We start from the raw sequence: 19756 nt of genomic DNA, 5'->3' as shown, positions 1-19756 counted from the left end.
AATCTGCGAAAATTAATATGTTAAAGATCAGAAGACTTAAAAAGCAGCAACATAATAGTCTACCATCTTCGGCTTGAAACGAGGTTTTAGGGAAAAGGCTGATTTTGGCTGAAGAGATGGCAGATGGCAGATATAGATGATCGGTTATTATCACATATATGGAAGCGAAGTAGATGACTGTACTGACAGATCACACTAAAATAACTAAAATCTTGAATACATTCCCAGATAAACTTTTGCATTTTGTCCTTATTTGGAACAGATTGAGCTGCTCGCTTCTGCAAACAACAAGGTTCCTACAGTTTAGGGCGCATTAACGCTTTAGTCCCAGTGAGGAGCCGTGCCAAGTCCGATGGGTCATCCGGTTGATTCTGAAGGGGCGGGCTTATTTCGGAGGGGGGTGGTTCACGTCGCTTTACTTTCCAACTAAAGTAGGCTATCAACTACCACGTCTGCAGAGGAGAGAGGGGGTCAAAATAAACCGACAAGAAAGATAGGACAGGAGGAGTAAGGACGGTTCCATCAAAGTCGGCTGCAACATCGGGAGCAGACCGCAAGCTGAATTTGGACATAAAGTACGCACCGCTTGCGGCTCCAGAGCCCCTTTACACAGTTCTCGTTTCAAGTAACGTCCGATTGTAATCTTGCCAATTCACCAAAACACGAGAAGAATGTACATGTTGGAGACACACGTCTACTAGTTTAAATCGTCCTGGCAACCACAGGGAAACAGTTTTTGTGTGTTTTGCGCGAAGTCCAAAGTTTTGCGCATGGGATGCTTCCCTCCCCCACACAGATAATGTTCTGACAAAAGAGAGAGAGAGAGAGAGAATCGAGCAACCTTCCCGAGGACATCTTCGTTTGTTAAATTTTTTGAGAATTGACTGATGGCACCTAAGCTGAAATCGGTAGCCCGGCTGCTGCTGCTGGCGGTGGTGTGGGAGCTGAGCGCGCAGGGAGCGACGGAGCGACAATTCAATCCAGAGGTGAGGAAAACATGCAGAATGCAGAATTAAAACCACATAAAGTTTTAAATGCGCATTAAACGATTAAAGTTGGATAAATATAAACTGGATTAAAACTGGATGAATACTCCATAAAGGCATAGATATTGTACACTTGGAACATGTATATCGCCAATAAATGCACTCAGTTAAAACAGTTAATAATGTTAGACAGTTGTGACATATAATTAAAGTTAAGGAGATCTTTTTCTATCTATGAGTTAATAATACATAGCAATTTTTTTGTTTATTATTATATTCATCTTTCAAATTTGTGTGGAGCTTGTTTTTTTATGACTCCTATGCAGAATTTTTTTAGAACTTTGCATCCTGATAATAATTTCTGCAGCTGACTGTTGTTGGCACAGGGATATGGGAAATGGGCTCTGACCCTGGGTTAGAGGAAGCAGCCCTTAATGATGATAACGCTCGTGAAAACACAGAAATGCTGAGAGGGCAAAAGCAGCGGAGCCAGAGCAAAAGAAATGCATTCAATTGTATTGTGGTCGCTGCAGAGACTGAGGCAATTTTTGTGGGAACGGACTGAGGGATGGGGAGATGTAATTGTTGACATCTGTCCTGAGTTATGTCTGAGTACAGCACCAAAGGGGGGGTTACAGAAAGAAAGAGGTTCTGCAGCATCTCACCCTTTCTCATCTGTGGAAAAATACAACAGACTGAGCACTAAAAGTTTTCCAATATCTTCCAATAACAGCGCTGGCTACTATCAAGGCAGATACAGCTGAGATTTTTTCCCCTGCTGTTCACATCTGTTCCTTTCTCATCTTCTTTTGTATTGTTCTGATCTCATTTGTCTGTTTAGGTCTGTTCTTCTTGCAGAATCAGCAGCTCTCAAATCCCATAACCAGAGCAAAGTTAGGAACTTCTGTGTTAATGTTCCAGGAAGTGACTTTGTGATGATACTCCTACACACCTGCTTCCTTCAGTGCCATTAGAAAAAATAGGGCAAGGTCTTGCTCACACAGGACATCAAAGAATTCATATTTTTTTACATACAGTAGCGCCTGGAGTATCCTGCCTGTGACCAATGCAGTTATAGCTCAGCTTTATGCCAGTGGAAGAAAATGGAGCAAAGTTACTCAATTGACCTACATTTAGACCAGAGACTGCAAAGCGCCATCTGCTAAAAATGTAAACAATGTGTCGCCTACATAATTCATAATTTCGCTTTCACTCCACACACGCACGCTGTGCAGCAGTAAATCTAAGTGATTAATATTTTCTTATTCTGGGAAAGATTTGATTACATTTTGTCAAGATGGGCTTGTGGTTAAGTCAACTCCTTTTAGGCAAGCAGATTTCAAGGAATTTTTTCATATCAGCACATTTTAACAGCCAATACTCTACGGTGCAGAATTTTCTCATAAAAAAGTGCATTAGCTACCGGTGTGAACCACAAGTACGATAAAGGCCAGATATAAAGTGGATATTTGACCTGATAATTTCAAAATACTAGTATGAAGGTTGATTTCCTATTGTTACTTTGCACGACTGCAAGTTTAAAATAATTCACATTCTCAATCTTATTTGTCACCCAGTTCATCTGCTTGCTGAAAAAACGTCACTTTTAGCTCCAAGGACTCTGTTCTGTTCAGTCAGCTTTCTTCTGATTGACTAACTTTTTCAGGCAGAGCTGTGTATCTGAAATGCCCATATTAGGGATATCCCCTGGCAATTACATCATAAAGAACCATGAGGAGAAAACAGATTTGAAACCCAGTATTTACAGCAGTCTGAGCTTTTGCTCAACTGGGATTACCTGTGTAAACACTGACCTCATCATTTGAAACTTTGGCCTTGTTAAATATGAGTATGCACTGCTATAACAGGATAAAATAAATAAATAAGGAAGAGCATAATAAGCCTCTTTAATTAAAGCGAGTAATGCTGCAGATCATCTGGGCTTCGGTGAAGAACTTCAATTAATTAGATGAACATGTCTTGCCTATTTTATTTCTTTGGAAAATAATAAGTCATGCAACCCCCCCAAAAAACCCCTTTCTGTCATCACATTCATCACGAATAGCATCAGTCAACAGTGTGCAATCAAATAAGGAAGTTAATGAGGATGATAAACGTGAAATGTCTGCACCACAGGAAGCGGGCCTTTCCATCGCTAGTTAAGTTATGGTCAAAAAGTGCTTTTTTTTCTTTTCTTTTCTTTTTTTAACATAAGACCAAACTCTCCGTACAGTTGAGGAAATCTGACCTCATATGCTGCCTCCACAAACCCACAAGTCAGCGGGATTTTTTAAATAAATTTTTTTATTGACAATAAATAAAATTAGATCAGTGGTTACGTGTTGGTCAGTGGGTCTGTTTTGTGATATAGAGGTTGTGTGGACACAATTCATTTCCTGTGGCGTGTGGTAGAGACAGGAAGTGGGCAGCTTGGTGTGTCAGCAACCACCTGCCTATCACACACACACATCTTTTTTTCCCCCCCTGTGCTCGAATCTGCAGAAATGGCTGCAAGCCGAGGTCATTCAGTACAAAGAATGACTTCAGCTCGTAGCTAATTGTCATGAAATTGTCATGAAATGAGATGATGAAAGCGAGGCAGGGAGGACACTGAGGAGCCTGTCGCAGACCAGAAAGGGGGCTATTGTGGAGATGGGAGTGATGCAATCTTTTTTGGAAAAGACGGAAAATGAAGCAACTGTCCAACTGTACGAGACAGGATAAAGATCATAGTTGTCATGCACACATCCTGTGTGAGTGTACTGGATGTCACACTCCCTCTGTTCCCAAAGAGAACAATTACACAGGTAACTTGATACTAGTCCCATGCTGGACTAGTCTTGTTAGTCGTTTAGAGGAAGCAGTTGATGTGCAGTTAATAAGTGCAATACATATTTATACTGGAAAAGAAAATCGTGAGAGAATTGTGATCTCAATTCTAAGCCAAAAAATCGTGATTCTCATTTTATGCAAAATCGTGCAGCCCTAGCAGGAGTGCATCGTTTCCAGGAAGCCATTGTTTTAATAATCAGCAGTGGGTGGTCTTTCCTTGGGGAAAGGTGTTAACTGAAAATAAGGTAATGTTCAAAGTCATCATGTCATTTCCTGTAACTAAAACAAAGAGGCCAAATTTTTTTTAGGATAAAATTCTTCCTTTTTCCTGGGATTGACTGACTCCTCAAATGACACTGGCAGAGATGAATTTTTCCACTCTTGTGTCATCGGCTCTTTCTGGTGTTGGCTAGAGAGAGGTTGTTTAATAGACACCAGCTGGGGGATTACACACAACCAAAGGGGTTTCTGCTTGTGTGTGCTCAGGAGCTGTTGGCCAGAGGGGTCAGAGAGGTTGTAAATGCCCTCCTGAGCCAAGAGCATAGCAGGAAAATGCCTATAAAGTAGAGGAAAAAAAAAAAGTTAATAAAGTTACCTACCCACAATAAACTCCCTGAAGTACACACGGGCGCCATAACCTGCTGTTGCACATAAAGTGGGAGTCATAATTTCATACATTTAAGACATGTGACAGAATATCACAGCTTTCTGGATGGAGTGGGTGGATATGTAATGATGAGCTCTCTTGCCCTGTGTGTGCGCTTTATACTGAGCATGTCTCAGTTGGACTCCCATCGCTGTTGACCAGAGTTTCTTTCCATTGGCCTTCAGCAAATGGAACAACTGACTAACTATGCCTTCTTCTTCTCCTCCTCATCCTATGCAAAATGAGCACACTGCCTAGAAACATCCACAGCAAACATTGTCTGCTTCTTGTAGGTCTTCCATTAAACAATAAAGTCAGTCGCTGCACATGAGTGAGCTTTACATCAAAGTGCTGGACTGGCAAGGTTCCTTTGCTTCCTACTCCCTCTGTGCATGGGTAAATATCAAGGGGTGATGACTACATTTAACACAAGTGCTTCCAGGCATCAGTTTAAAGTGTTGCTCATTACTCAAATTGTAGTAAAAATCTAGTAAAATGGACAGCCTAACACTAAGTCAGTTGTCACACCTCCATGTTTTTCCACAAACATGTAAAGGAACAGGAAACATGATATCATTTGAGCTTTGAAATCATTGGTAGTAAATAAGTTGATGTGTGTGTGTGGGGGGGGGGGGGGGGGGGGCAGTTGGAAACCACTGCTTCACATCAAAAGACTGTATTAGTTTAGACTATCCTTTCTTATTCTTCTCTAAATACTCACCACTTCCTCTTCCTGCTGCTGCTTTAGTTGCTCCAGTTATTACCGTGGGCAAAAATAGCATGGTGCGACAGTGAATAAGACTTTGTCAGAGTCACCTGTGGGACCTATGAATGGGGCGTGGGAGCCTTAAAGTTAAAACAAGTGTTCGGTGTCATTCAACAGAAGTCTTTTGACTGAGCCGAGGGCAAAATTGGGCCTTTTGTAGAAAAGAAAACAGGGAATGTGTGAACTGGAAGAATATGGTTTCGAGCTCAAATCAGGCCTTAAAATCTCTTACATTTGTGGCAAATTATCCAAGTTGCTAATGGTTGTATTTGACTCTGGTACAAGCAAAACCTTTATTTGTTTATCCCAGTAAACTGCAGGCGTTTCATTATGACCGTTAATTACAACCTCTAAATCCCACTAGCCTTCATCTTTCCTTCCTTGTGCTCCTCTTTTTCCCGCTCATGCAGCCGCGCTGTAACAGTGACTCTTTATGTGTCCACTGGAGCTCCATGGGTGAGTCAAGACGAGAAAGGGCTCATTCAGGAGTAAAGTCTAAACACGTAGACCTCCATGTCTCTCTAGGACAGACAGAGAGGCAGAGATTAGACTTGCAACGTCCTCCAAAGTTGCCATTCAGCTCAGGGCCAAACAGTTAAGCTGAATGAACATCAGGAGCATCAATACTGACCTAAAGCCCAGAGTCGGACAACCACGTCAGCACATTCACTTACTGTACATTTTCAGTGGAAAACTCTAAAATAAGCGAGTTGATTTATTTAGCTTTAACTGTGTTTAACATCCATTAGCAGCAGCAGATAGGCATTAACAACAATAATCGAGCGGCTCAGGGTGTGGTTGTTCATGAGTATTTACCCTCAAGTCTGTGGGTTTTCCATAAGAGAGGGATGAGGCAGAGGAGAAGGGGTGGAGTGAAGAGGCGAAGACAGAGACATGAACGTGGGGGGAAGAGTTTGACTTTGAGGTTTGGATGCGACGAGGAAGAAATTCCCAGTTAAATTACTGACTGACTTTACTGCTTGACTGGAGACCTCGACTGAGGTTGCCCAAGGCCTGAGTCTCACCCTGGGACACTCCCTATCTTTTTCTCTTCTGTTTTCCCAATGTCCTTCTCTGCACATACTCTACAGCAACTGCGCCTATAATTCTGAATCCAGTTGAAATAATAGATCCCGCTAAGCTGCAAAGTCACGTCAGGCTCTGCCAAACAAAGACAAAAGTCATTAGCAGCTCCAAACCATAAAACGCTTCCTGAACGTGCCACGACAAGCTCACAAAGTCACTGTACAGGAGAATATCAGAGCGGTCTTGGTTTCCACCACGCTCACAATAGCCTCAGTGTTATTTTTCGTCTCTTGCTTGAGAGGGAAGGAGTTCAGGAGAAGCTGTGTGGGAGAGGTGCGTAGCAGAGCTGTCGGCACCGGTCCAAATGTCAAACCAGCACCGCAGGCAAATGGGTTTCCAGGGGAAAATAAGGTCAAGTTTAGCTGAGAGTGAGGGATTTGGAGCACCAGAGAACTCGGTGACCATCATAATATGCTCTCCAAATGCTTTAAAAAAACGCTTTCATTTATGAATTGTACAAACTCGATGACTTTAGCTAGAACTGATGTAGGTACAGACTAACATGAGTTTTAAACTTTAACTGTGTCCTCATTCAGTGTCTGTGTCAGGGTTTTGGATGAAACCTGAGCCGTCCTTGTCTTAAGCTTTTTTTGGCTCCTCAGGCCAGTTCTACTTTCAGTCCACACATACTGGAGAGTCCAGTGTTGATGGTTGAATAGCTTTTGTGTTTAGTCACGACATGGAGACGTGCCAGTTGCTTGAAAGTGATGTTGCTCCCTCTGGCTACGAGATACAAAAACACAGAAAGAAGTTATTTAAGAGCTTATTCTTGCTGTCGGCGTGGAATGTGTTTTCATCGCAGTCGCAGGAAAACATCCTGTTCTCATATTCCGAGTAACCAATGATCAACATTTTCAGGTGACGTGCGGAGTGTTTTTGTGTCTGTTTTTCATTTTTGTTTCTTTGCTAAAAGTGGAATTTCCTCACTATATTGTGCAAGACTTCTCATCATGTTTTCCTTTTTTATCCTGTTTTCCACTGCAGTCATGGCTACAACAGTATGGGTACCTTCCCCCAGGGGACTTGAGAACCCATGCCCTTCGCTCCCCAAACTCCATCTCCTCCGCCATCGCTGCCATGCAGAGGTTCTACGGCCTCACTGTCAGTGGTACCTTTGACGCAGACACCGTCAAGTGAGTATCACGCAGTGTCGTTTTTTTCAAGCACATTTAAGCGTACGTTGTCATGAGCGCGGTGTGTCTTACTGTCTGGCAGGGCCATGAAGCGACCGCGCTGTGGTGTCCCTGATAAGTTTGGTGCTGAGCTCAAGAGCAACCTGAGGAGGAAGCGGTACGCCATCCAGGGCCTGAAGTGGCCCAAGACAGAGATCACTTTCTCGTAAGTCACAGAGTTATGAAATAAACATGAAGCAGCCTGCAATTATGTCTCTGTAAAAAGGAATTAACTGTCTCGCCTTTTTAACACACTGTTTAGTATACAGAACTACACCCCAAAGGTGGGTGAGTATGAGACCTACGAGGCCATCAGGAAGGCCTTCAAGGTGTGGGAGGGCGTCACCCCGCTTCGCTTCCGGGAAATTCCCTACAGCTACATACGGGACAAAGTGGAGGAGTTTGCTGACATCATGATATTCTTTGCTGAGGGTTTCCACGGTGACAGCAGCCCATTTGATGGCGAGGGGGGATTCCTGGCACACGCCTATTTTCCTGGCATTGGCATCGGTGGAGACACTCACTTTGATTCGGCTGAGCCGTGGACAGTTGGAAACCGGGACCTGTTAGGTAAAGTTTCATGTTGAAACTGAAATTTCAATAGATGACTAATTCCCCAAAACCTGACACAAGAAAAACTTAAATGTTGGGAGGGGACCTCTCTGACTCTGTTTTGCTGTCAAAAGCAAAACCTAAGCCGCGACAGGCCCCAGCTTGTGCTTGTGCACTTCAGGCAGTGAATACCTGTGTGCGAAAATGCAGCAGACACAAACTGCAGCGTCAGCTCCTCGAGTCTAACACATCTTCACATGAGCTGCTGATGATTTTATTTTTAACTACTTGGTGTCTAGTTGTGTGCTTCTGAGTCACTTGAAAATAAGGAAACAGCACTTTTTCCTCATTCTCCTTTAGGACTCTGTCTCAAAATCCTCCCACTTTATGTCTAACACTTTGGCCTAATTTTTAAAAAGTTGCTGTAATTTTTCTTGTTGATGTTGTTTCAGGGAATGATATTTTCCTCGTTGCTGTGCATGAACTTGGTCACGCCATGGGTCTCGAGCACTCTAACGACCCCTCAGCCATCATGGCTCCGTTCTACCAGTGGATGGACACTGAGAACTTCCAGCTCCCAGATGATGACCGCAGAGGCATACAGCAGCTTTATGGTTTGTACAAATCACAATTAATCATTATCATTCTACACTAGGGATTAAAGACTAACCCGAAAAATTACATTGTAAATTACAGCATGAGTAATTTCTGTTTTTATCCATCCAAAGATGGATAAAAACAGATTATTTTGCTGCTTTAAAGTTAAGGCTTTGCTGTTTAAAGAAATGTTCGATGTCCTTACTCACAAAGGGTCAGGCTCAGGTCCACAGCCCCCACCTGTAACACCGCGTTCACCTTACAACCCCCCCGATCCCCCACATTCACCTGACAAGCCTCACTTCGGCCCCAACATCTGCGATGGGCACTTTGACACCATCGCCATCCTCAGGGGAGAAATGTTTGTGTTCAAGGTAAAAAGCTGCTGGAGAAAGTTTGGGCCATTTATAGCGATATCATTTATAGATTGTTATCTTGTTGTCTATGTCATCTTGTAAGTTTCTGAGAATTTTCTTTCTTTTTTTCCCCCTATCAGGATAAGTGGTTTTGGCGGGTGCGTAATAACCACGTGTTGGATGGATACCCAATGCCAATTGGTCACTTTTGGAGGGGCTTGCCCACTCATATTAATGCTGCATTTGAAAGGGATGATGGGAAATTTGCTTTCTTTAAAGGTAAGTCTGGCTTTAACATATTGCAAAGAAATTATTTTACTATTATTATGAAATTAAAAAAAACTTCTCTCGGGTCCTCGGTTTTATTGCTCTACAGGAGACAGGTACTGGGTGTTCACCGAATCAATTCTTGACTCTGGCTACCCCAGGAGTCTTAAAGAGATGGGCACAGGGCTTCCCAAAGATCGAATAGACGCTGCTCTCTACTACACCCCCACTGGACAGACATATTTCTTCAGAGGAAACAAGTTAGTCATTGTCCGTTTTGTGTGTGCGTGTGTTTATCATATGCAGAAGTTTCAAAAGTAGGTGATTACAAGGAAACTCCCCCTGACATCACCGCCAGTAAAATATATGTTTTGACCATATGAGGTTAAAACATGTAAACTCAAACACTTACCATCCAATCCAAATCTGCCTCTCAGTTAAACAAGAAAATTCACCTTGAGGGAACTGTTACGGTTGCTGAGCTTTTCCATGGGTATAAAAAGTGGATGACATGTGGCAGTTGAATTGTAGCAGTCGGATTATAAAGTGAATATAGCTACTATAGCTACTATAGTTACTATAGTTACTGCACTTTTCCTAAGACCTCAGCTCGCGGTCGTTTTGGTTCTAGAAGAGTTCGTGGTAGTTGAGCGGCAGTGTCTGCAGAGACAACACTGACTGTGGCTGTGCAGTTTTTACATTAGAAAGCAAGTCAAGAAAGTTAGTTAAGGTCTGTAAGGACAGTTCTTAAGTCAAGTCACTCTACACAAGTCAACTACAAATGGTCTACACCAGTTTGAAGACTAATGCCTAGCTTCAAGTCCTGTAGGCACAAACAGGTCTATCAACACCAAGTTCTGAACCATTTAAAGCAAAGAAAACTCAAGTTCTGAGTAATCTGTGGCAGGTTCAATTTAATTGAACTAGTTTAAAGCTATCCAAAACTAAACCCAAGTCTATGTCTGTTCTCAACTCCAACCGAGTCGTGTATTTAGTTTGAGACAAGTCCAAGATAAGTGTAATGTCAGGTCTTTTAGGAAAAACCAGAGTCCATCCACAACTGTTTATGTGGGTAAAGAGGAGAGTTTCTAGCTCTGGCCGAATCATCAGTTCACCATATCTCTTTTTTTTCTCCTCTCGTTTCCTGTTTAGCTATTACCGTTTCAATGAAGCGTCCCAGACAGTTGACGATGGCTATCCGAAATCTATTAGCGTGTGGCAGGGCGTTCCTGATAACATCAAGTCAGCCTTCATGAGCAAAGATCAAGGTAAGGGTGGCATGTGTCAGATTATCTAGATTATTCATCACATCTTACTGTGACTGGATAGTTATTGGTACATGTTGTTTTTTACTTACACGTCTTTCTTCCACCCTTCAGCGTACACCTACTTCTACAAAGCCAACAAATACTGGAAGTTCAACAACCAGGTGATGCGAGTGGAGCCTGGATATCCCAAATCAGCCCTTCGTGACTGGATGGGCTGCCCCAATGAAGACCCCAAGACAGATGGAGGAAGAGGCGGAGGTGGACATGACAAGGACAAGGAAAGGGAGAAGGAAAGGGAGAGAGAGAGGGAGCGAGAGAGGGAGAGAGAGAGGGAGAGAGAGAGGGAGAGAGAGAGGGAAGACAGAGACAGAACTAGAGATAGAGAGAGGGATAGAGAGAGGGAGAAGGTGATTGAGAGGGAGGAGGAAATTGATGTGAAAGTTATTGAGACAGATAGTGGCAGCGGGGCAGCGGCGTTTGTTGTGCCGCTGTTTCTGGTAGTGTGTGTGATCGCAACGTTGGCAGCCTTGCTGTTTTTCCGTCGTTACGGTACCCCCCGCCGACTCCTCTACTGCCAACGATCTCTATTGGACAAGGTGTAGTTAGAGATGGAGGGGCAGAAGAGAGGAGAGAAAGAAGGCGAGAGAAGAAGAAGAAAACGCGGTGGAGAACGTTCGACGCAGATAAGGGAGCAGGACAGAAAGAGACGGAACAGGAGAAAGAGCCGAAGGAAAACTGTCAGACTTGCATTTTCAACTCTTCTTACCACTTCCAGATTCCTTTGACTCTATCTCTCAACCACTCAGCTCTTTCCAATTTTCTCCTTTCTGACTCTGCCTCTCTTCTCGCGGTTACTGACGCCAGCTCATTGCTGTTTGTTTTAGCCTTTTTCAATGTCATATTTTTAGTTTTTGTCAGTGGTCAGTGTTTGTGTTCTCGTGAATTTTCCACTTCGAACCTGCGTCTTCATGACATCCATTTCAGCATGTTTCTGTGCGTAAGCAGACGCCGTTGTTTCATCGCTCGGCCAAGTGCCCTTTTTTTTTTTAATTTGCACACCCTCACTTAAACACAAAATCCTGGAAACCACGGCGGCACAGTCATCTGTGTTTCTTAATCTTCCAGTAAAGCAACATGTCAGGAGCCAGCAGGGACAATAAAAGGGAAACATTAGCTTGCATCCTTATGAAGCATGAGATACACTCCTATCAGAGTAAAGCAGTAAATGCAACAGTGTATTTTCTTTTTTTTTAAAATGTCTTTATTGTTATTATTATAAATGATGTTGTCATTACTATTATGACTATTACTATTATTGTTGTTGTCGTCCACCATGTAAAGAATGTTTTTTTTTGTATATTGTCATTAAAAAGTCCTGCTGGACAGTGACATACAGTTTTGAAAGTGGCCTTAATTTTATACATGTGGGAACAGTGAATGGGGAAATGGGGTTATGTATTCTTGAAACTTGATTGTTTTTTTTTTTTTTATACCTTGAATCCATCTCAAATGAAAATAAATTGAAGACCTGAAAATGACTCCTTTTTGTCATCGTACTTACTTTTGTACAGTTTTTCGAATCATGGTGCTACATTGCTAGTCAGGGGTTAGATTAACAACAATAATAATAATAACATTAGTGACAGTGATAATGATGACCATCTAGCCTTCTCAATCAGAACTGTGTGTGTGTGTACTCACTTATAAGCTTTTCGTACAAAAATAAAGTAATTTCAAAAGGCTTCATGTGCTTTGATCTTCACTTAGTCTTTGATCAACTTTGATAAAATCTTTCTCTCGCCTGCCTTGTTCACCTTTACTGATCATATTGGTCGTTGCTGTTTTACATCTGGCCTTCCCCAGTCTCCCCGGACCTCCAGGTTTCTTGTTCCCCGACCGCACCACTCTGCTCTGCTTTACTGGGGCTCGGAAACTGGCAAGCCAGAAACTGGGTTGGAAAACACGGACTGGATCCAGAGCTTAAGTAGAAACAGAGATGAAGATGACTGTATAAACCCGTTGCTGCACAGCAGGAAAACATATCTTAACTATATAGCTAGAGGGAGAGGGTGTGCATGCGTGTGTGTTCTTGGGTATATTTCTATTCTTATGAGGACCACATAGCCTCTGCAAGTATAAGATGACAAGGAAAAGCGTGCAAAGTCCCCCAAACTATCAAACTATTATCAAGACTTTGAAGTTGGAAAAGTAGTTTCACAATTTGATTAATGTAGGTCCTGACAAACACATTGGCACAAACAAGCACTCGTGCATGTTCTGAAAAACTGTAAATGCCTGTACTTGTGTGTTATCCACTGTGTTTGTGTGCACCCCCGTCCAACACGAGCCAATAAACGCTCAAACACCAAGCCTAGGCGTCTCCCCACTCCTTAATGATTCCACTAATGAACAACTGGCATACAGACACGAGACATGCCGTAAAGACGACTGACTGCAACAGAACAAGAGTGGGTGAGGGTGGAAGCCGGGAAGGCAGCGCTTCTATGATTTGCTATGATAACACCGACGGGGTTTTGTGCACTTTTGCTCTGTTCCTATTGTGTTTAAGAGATTCTGGGCGCCCATTCTTCTCCACTTCTCGCTGCAGTGTTTTGAAGACTTGGAGCTTAAGAGAGAAGTCACGAGGATTGCTGTGGGAGGAGATGAAGGAGGAGTGAGGATGGTTAAGTCACATTTGGAAGCCAGATATGGAGCAGAATTCCATGCACAACATCTGGAATTCCAACTGCATCATGTGAGCCAGACACACAGCAGGACACGGCAATGAGGGAATGGGGGATGGGATTTTTTCTTTTTTAGGATGTGTTTCATTCATTTTAATTTAACTTTATCTAGGTGAAAGACATTAAAAACACAATAAACATGAAAAAGTGTTATTTGTTTGTTTGTTTGTGTTTAAGATTAGTTTCCTCTAATGGATTTTTAGTGTAATATCTTTATACACACTGTTTTACTTGCTCTGCTTATCTCTGGGGTCCTCTTCACAAGTCAGACCCTGAGCTGTGGGTCAACATTTGATGTTTTCTCTCTTTACCCAGCTGACACTGCAGACTGCAAGAGAAAAGAAATGCTTCAGCATAATTCTTCCCCACAGTCCTCTTTTCTGTGTGTGTAACCGGAGAGCTTTTCTTCACTGTCTGCAAAATGACTTCACAAAGCCCAACAAAAGACCACACCACAATGCCCCGGCCTCTTCCAGCCTTCTCCCATCCTCCAGTGCTCACATTTCACCCATATAAATGCAAAGGTAATTCCTGCATCTGATTCCACTTTGTCTTTTTTTTAAAGGCTGATTGACAAATTCTTCTATCCACCCCCCCATGCCATGTACTATTTTAATCTCCTTCTTTAATTCAATCAAGTTTTTAAGTCAGCAGGTTTCAATAACAAGCTGGCTTTATGTTTTATATTTCTCTGAGCTGGACACTTCCTGTCCTTCTGTCAGCTGTGTGGCCTGTAGGCTGATGAATGCAGAAAAACTCCCAAAGAGGGGAAGTCCTGCTTGGACCTATTGTGTTCCATAATAGCCATTACACCATAATTGCGAGTTCCCCGCTGAATGACAAAGAACGATGAGCAACAGCATTCTGCCTGGTAACAAGGATGTGGGCAGAAAGGTGGCAGCTGGTGAGTGTCTATATAGGTTACACATGGTTTTCATTTGCATCAGTTGAAGCTCAGTCACATGCTGCACTTCTCTTATTCGCACACAAACACACAAGGATTACACAAACAGACACATGGTGGCAATCGCGTCGCTTCTGATCACCACGTCCTTCGCCAAAACTCGTCTAAGAATAAAACATCCTGCATTTCCTATTATGTAATCTCCCTGCATCTTATAGGCCTCAGTCACGTAGGGCTAAAGACCCCACTGTGACCCGATACCAGGAAAAATGTGCATAACAGGTCTGCAGCAAATGGACGGAGGTTTTTGCACGCAGCATCGTACACTTCTTTAAGATCAGCTTCACCTTGCGACTGCCACCAAGCTTTTGCAGACTCGCTGGGGAATACTTATTTTTCCCTAGAAACCAGCGGTTGCCAGATGGTCACCAGCCTGTGTGCCTGGGATGTTAGAAAACAATTTTATTGTTTGGAAGATGCCTGTGGCTGCCAGAATGTAACAGAGGTCTAGTCTAAGTTTAGGCCAACTCCAAGCTTTATTGAGTTGCATGTAGGCAAATGCAGACAGAGCACCTCAGTCGAGCAGCTTCTTTAGTTTTAAAGCCATGCCTGTTCAGTACCAGTCCCATTCAATCCAGCTGAAATAGTGTGAATAGAGAGCAGTCATTGTTGAGGTTATCTACTAAACCTGTGTGCTTCTGGCCAAAAATGTGCTAAAAACGTCCCTTGGTGCTGTTATCTTTGCTTTCCATTCAATTGCTTTCTTGTATAGTTTTATCACACAAAATATGTTGACCTTTAAATAAGGCGCTCCGCAGTATTCCCAAGCGGTCGTGCACACAGTTTATTTGTGGCGTACGGGAAGAGAGATTAATACCTTATGCTTCTTTTTTTCCCATTTCAACTCCATATTAATATTCCATTTAGCTACACATGGAGCTATGCATGGAAAAAACTACCCTTTAAACATATTTTGGCGTTGCGTCAGGCATTCGCTTTAACGATCTTCGTTTACTTAATCGCGCAGTTTTGCCAGACTCTGGCCCATCGGTGCTTCAACACGCCTGTTTGTATTACACTTATCACAACATCTGCACTTTGAAATGGGTGGTTCAAGTCACTCCGGACTTTCTTTTTTTTATGTCAGAGTGAGGTGCTGTATGAGTGAAAAAAAGGAAGTTGAATAATCAACATTTTAATGCACTTCTTATTCTCATGTGGCGTGGTTTTCCCAAGCACTGCAGGAAAACACCTACATCATAGAAGATGCTGATTCAGGCTCTACAAAACCAGACTACCCTCGCCCCGACCCAGCTATAGCCACAAGGACACCCCCCCCCCCCCCCCCCCCCCAAACACACACACACACACACACACACACACACACACACACACACACACACACACACACACACACACTTTCCCATGACACTCAAATGTGCATACATTTGCTATCTGAGCTCTTTAAATCACCAAAGTGAAGCAGCAAAACAACCACAACTCCTTATTCTTCCTCAGTCTCCCACATCTCCTGCAGCGTGCTAATGAACTAGCATACAAACTCATGCTTAGTTTTTTTAAACTCACTGCCTCCTCCATCACAACAGGCCACATCTGGTTTCCATAAGCATATACAGTACATGTCATCGTACAGAAGAGGAGGGGGCTGAAAGGAGGTAAGGACTTGAAGAGGAGGGGGAAGGGTTGTGTGGATCTATACTGAGGGAATTTTGTTCTTCAAGGAGTGTTAAAACTCTCACAAACCTCTTCTCGCATGATATGAGGTGGCCGGGGTCAGCTTCCTGTCAATAAAGAATACAAGGAAACTGCCATCAGCAAGTACGCACGTGCAAAAGACAGTAAGGATGAGGAAACCAGGGGAACGGGATAAAAAAGCAAGAAATGCTCTTTGAGAAGAGTCAGTGAATCACGCAGAGATCAGAGAGGCCACATCAGACATCGCCTTTGAAAGGGGAGCCTGGCATTTCTTTGTGCCAAGATCCTAACAGCGGTGGATACGAATACCTTATGTGGTTACAGTGACGAGGGGAGGAGAAGGGCAGTCAGGGGGACTGCTTACAGAGCGAAAACATATTGTTCTTACTGCCTGTTAAACACCGGTAAGAGCGGACTCACTCAGCTGACAGGGTTTTACCAGTGACCCGACCTCTACTGTGGTCCTCCAGCTGCTGTTAGCAGCTTTGCAAAAGACCCACAGCTGTAGAAACATTGTTTTGAGTCATCTCTACATATGTGGACACTGCACAGTCCAGCCACTTCACTTCAGATCTGCTGGCTAAAGTTATGAAGCCACGACTTAAACTCAGAGATCTCTGTTCAACTTAGGTTAAAGCAACATTCAGTGGCTTAGCTGCCGATGGCCTAAAATGGCAGTAAAATAGGATTTTTTTAGGGTATAGTACTCCATTCCAGCAGACAGGTTGTGGATGAAGTAAAGATGTTCAGCTCAGTTTGGTGATGCCAGTTTTCTGGACAGATCCATACACTGGTTACTGTATAAGCTTTCAGTGGAGAGGTAATATTAAAGTGTGTTTAATCAATCAGTATTTTCTATCAACAGTACAAGAGTGAATGTAAACCGTAGACTTAAAATAAATGTCTCCCCACAGTTTACAGGTACTGTATTTTTCAGATTATAAGGCGCATTACGCGAAACCAAACAGTCAGATAAGTCAAACTTTACTCAGCTCATTCTTCTTGCTTCCGCCACCTGCGTACCACCAGTGTTGGGACTAACGCGTTATTAAGTAACTCGTTACAGTAACTACGTTATTATTGTGGTAATGAGCACGGTAACTAGTTATTTTGCCAAAACCAGGAACACGTTACTCGTTACTGGGATTTAGATAGGCGCGTTATTCGTTACTTCGTGTGGAGGCTATCGCGGAGCTTCCACAGATTCAGTAACATTAGCAAGTGGTGGAAGCCAGCAGGTGGATGAAGGAAAAGGGAGGCAAGAGGAGAGACCCGAAGCGGCCGCTGGTCCGAGAGTGTCAGGTGAACTGAACTTCAGGTAAGAAGTTATGACCTGCAGTCTCTCTGGGTCAGATATGAACCAAGTTTAGGCGGAGTTTATTTTCATTATTCTGACTTTTTCGTACTGCGTGCTAGCTAGCATGACGGACTTTCTATACAGCTGGGTGGGTGCTATGAAGTTAATGATGTTGAACTTTATTTTGTTCATACGGTTAATTATTAGAGTTGCCAACCGTCCCGTAAAAAACGGAATCGTCTTGTATTCAGAGAAAATATCATGCGTTTCGTATTTAGGTGAAAAGGAACACAGTTTGTCCCGGACTTCAGCTACAATGAAAAAGACACAAAGCTGGAGTTATTCTGTGTTTACGCTGCACAGCTGCCTCTTCTTCTCTCATTCTCTCCCCCCTCCCTCTCCTGTTTCTACTTCAATCATGAAACTGATCAGTGATCAGCTGATTGGCTTTTCTCTCTTGTTTTTTTATCGCCCACTTTGCGCCAGAAAGAGGAAACCAGCGGATGTCGCGGTAAACAACAGCAGCACGTTTAAGCTTGATCAGCTGTTGTTAGAATTTATTTAATATTAATTTCTAGTATCAGCTGATGTTTGCTGGAGCCACAGCTGTAAAAGCTGCTGGTCATGATATCAGTTTGGTTATGTGGTGAGAGGGAAACATGAAGATGAAACCAGGAGATGTCCTTACTGGATCATCAGAGCTGAACAGGTGATGGAGAAACAGGTTTACCTTTTAGTTAACATGAATGAGTTGAAGGGAAGTTATGAACTGTTTCTGAGAGACAAATAACCCCAGGATCCTTTTTTAGGTAGCTGACAGCTGGTAACTGTGCAGGGGCGGGTCTAGCAAAGTGTTGCCAGGGGTCCATGTAGGGCATTAAAAGGGAAAGGGGGGCACAAGGAAATACTTTCTTATTCTCATTTAAAATGTCTCACTTTTAAAAAAAATAATTATCTGAGTCTTACAACAAACAATTGATAGATTAATACATATATACCATCAGAACAGTGTACATCACTGTCACAACAGTGTTTATTTTCATTCAAAGGCTTTATGATTTTTCCTATAATGGCGAGCCGGTCTCTAGTCAAAATGCCCGGGACTATTTTTTTTGTCCCAGTCCAGCTCTGTATGCAGCTCATCTCGTCTGGTGTTACCTACATCTTCCTATTCAGAAGGCAGAATTTCCGAGTTCTGAGTACAATCGAAAGCACCACAACTGCAGTTTTTGTGTTGGATGTAAAAAGCAGGCTAGGATAGAATCAGGTGTGGGATTTCTCTCGTGGAAATGTGCACATTATTTTTTCCTTTCTATTGGTAGGTGGCACAGTGCACTTGTGGCAAGTAAGCAAGCTAGAAGACTGGCAATCTTGCTGGGTATCCAGTTACGGAAGCAACACATTAACAAGAGAATTCTGAGTAAAACCAAAGTTACTTTCCCTAGTAACTAGTTACTCTGAAAGTAACGAGTAACTTGAAGTAACTGAGTTACTTTTGATAGAAGTAACTAGTAATGTAACTAAGTTACTAATTTAAAGTAACTTACCCAACACTGCGTACCACTGATTCATTAATGCTGAACTCTCTGGCAGCGACTCTATTCCCATGTTGTTGCAGTATATTGATGACTAGCGTTGTATTGTGAATGGATTATCTCAGTTGTTCTCCTGACTGACCTTTAATCCGTTTACAGCATCCTGCCATGCGATTGTATTTGTCCCTGACCATCGGGAACCCTCACATTAACTTTTATCGAGTGGAAAAAAGTTAACATTCATCCTCCAGTTGCACTGTTTATGTTATGCTAACATAGCTGTGTTGCTAGCGATCACGTAGCACATCATTATATACCAGCTAGTCCAACTTCAGTAACCCCAGAAAAGTAACTGCTGTTTAGTTTTCTGTCTTCATTTATGTTGGAAGTGATAGCAGAGCTGTAGGTTTTAATTTTTTCAGAAATCTCTCGGTCAGAACATGGTATATCATGTTTAGGTGTAAACTAGCGAGCTAACTTCCTGCTAACTTCTAACTCCGTTAAATTTAATAGATTCTGTTTTCATAGATGCCTGGATGTTAAACTTAATTGTTACACCTGGCAAAGGAGCAACGCTAATCATTTTATTAAAGATGACAGAATTTAGACAGTTTCTAACGCTCAGTGACACCGCAGTGCTCATTTGACTTTGGGACCTGAATCAGACAGAGTTTTGGACCCAGATCCAGTGTTGCCAACGCCTCAGTAAGGAAAATCGCTATTGGTTGTCCTAAAAGTTGCTAAATGACATCATCGCCTAATTTGCATAATTTGTCACCAGTGGTTCCCAAACTTTTTTTGCTAGGCCCCCCTTTGTTTTACAGGAAAAATGTTCGCACACGCACACATTCTCCAACCACACAAATCCATATTTTGCTCGTTTGCGGTTTATTTCACACCTCAAACATTTAGTAAACAATTAAGCAAATACAAGTAATCTGCAATAAATGACAGGTAGTAATAAAATAAACTACTAACTCTTTTATGCTACGTCTGCACGGGTATTTTTGAAAACCCAGCTGTTTGTCCACA

General features: G+C 42.6%; 1 protein-coding gene across 1 annotated transcript; it reads left to right on the top strand.

The window, feature by feature from the left end:
- Positions 1-412: 412 nt before the first annotated feature.
- On the top strand, positions 413-12231 carry mmp14b (matrix metallopeptidase 14b (membrane-inserted)). The gene is made up of 10 exons (XM_080907191.1): positions 413-986; positions 7301-7449; positions 7532-7654; positions 7751-8058; positions 8493-8654; positions 8851-9011; positions 9134-9272; positions 9370-9520; positions 10413-10528; positions 10640-12231. Exons 1-10 carry the CDS (start codon positions 888-890, stop codon positions 11128-11130), a joined length of 1899 nt encoding a protein of 632 aa, XP_080763317.1. The 5' UTR covers positions 413-887; the 3' UTR covers positions 11131-12231.
- The last annotated feature ends 7525 nt before the right edge of the window (positions 12232-19756 follow it).

The sequence above is a fragment of the Rhamphochromis sp. 'chilingali' genome, assembly GCF_963969265.1.
Source record: "Rhamphochromis sp. 'chilingali' genome assembly, chromosome: 16".
NCBI lineage: Eukaryota > Metazoa > Chordata > Actinopteri > Cichliformes > Cichlidae > Rhamphochromis > Rhamphochromis sp. 'chilingali'.
The sequence above is the reverse complement of the archived record's forward strand: the minus strand, read 5'-3'. Positions and strand labels throughout refer to the sequence as shown.

What these genes read in the sequence shown, in the direction of transcription:
- mmp14b (XM_080907191.1), top strand. Translation starts at nt 888, where the DNA reads ATGGCACCTAAGCTGAAATCGGTAGCCCGGCTGCTGCTGCTGGCGGTG. An exon ending in AGCGACAATTCAATCCAGAG is followed by an intron (nt 987 to 7,300) that starts GTGAGGAAAACA and finishes TTTCCACTGCAG; the next exon opens with TCATGGCTACAACAGTATGG. An exon ending in TATTTCTTCAGAGGAAACAA is followed by an intron (nt 9,521 to 10,412) that starts GTTAGTCATTGT and finishes TTTCCTGTTTAG; the next exon opens with CTATTACCGTTTCAATGAAG.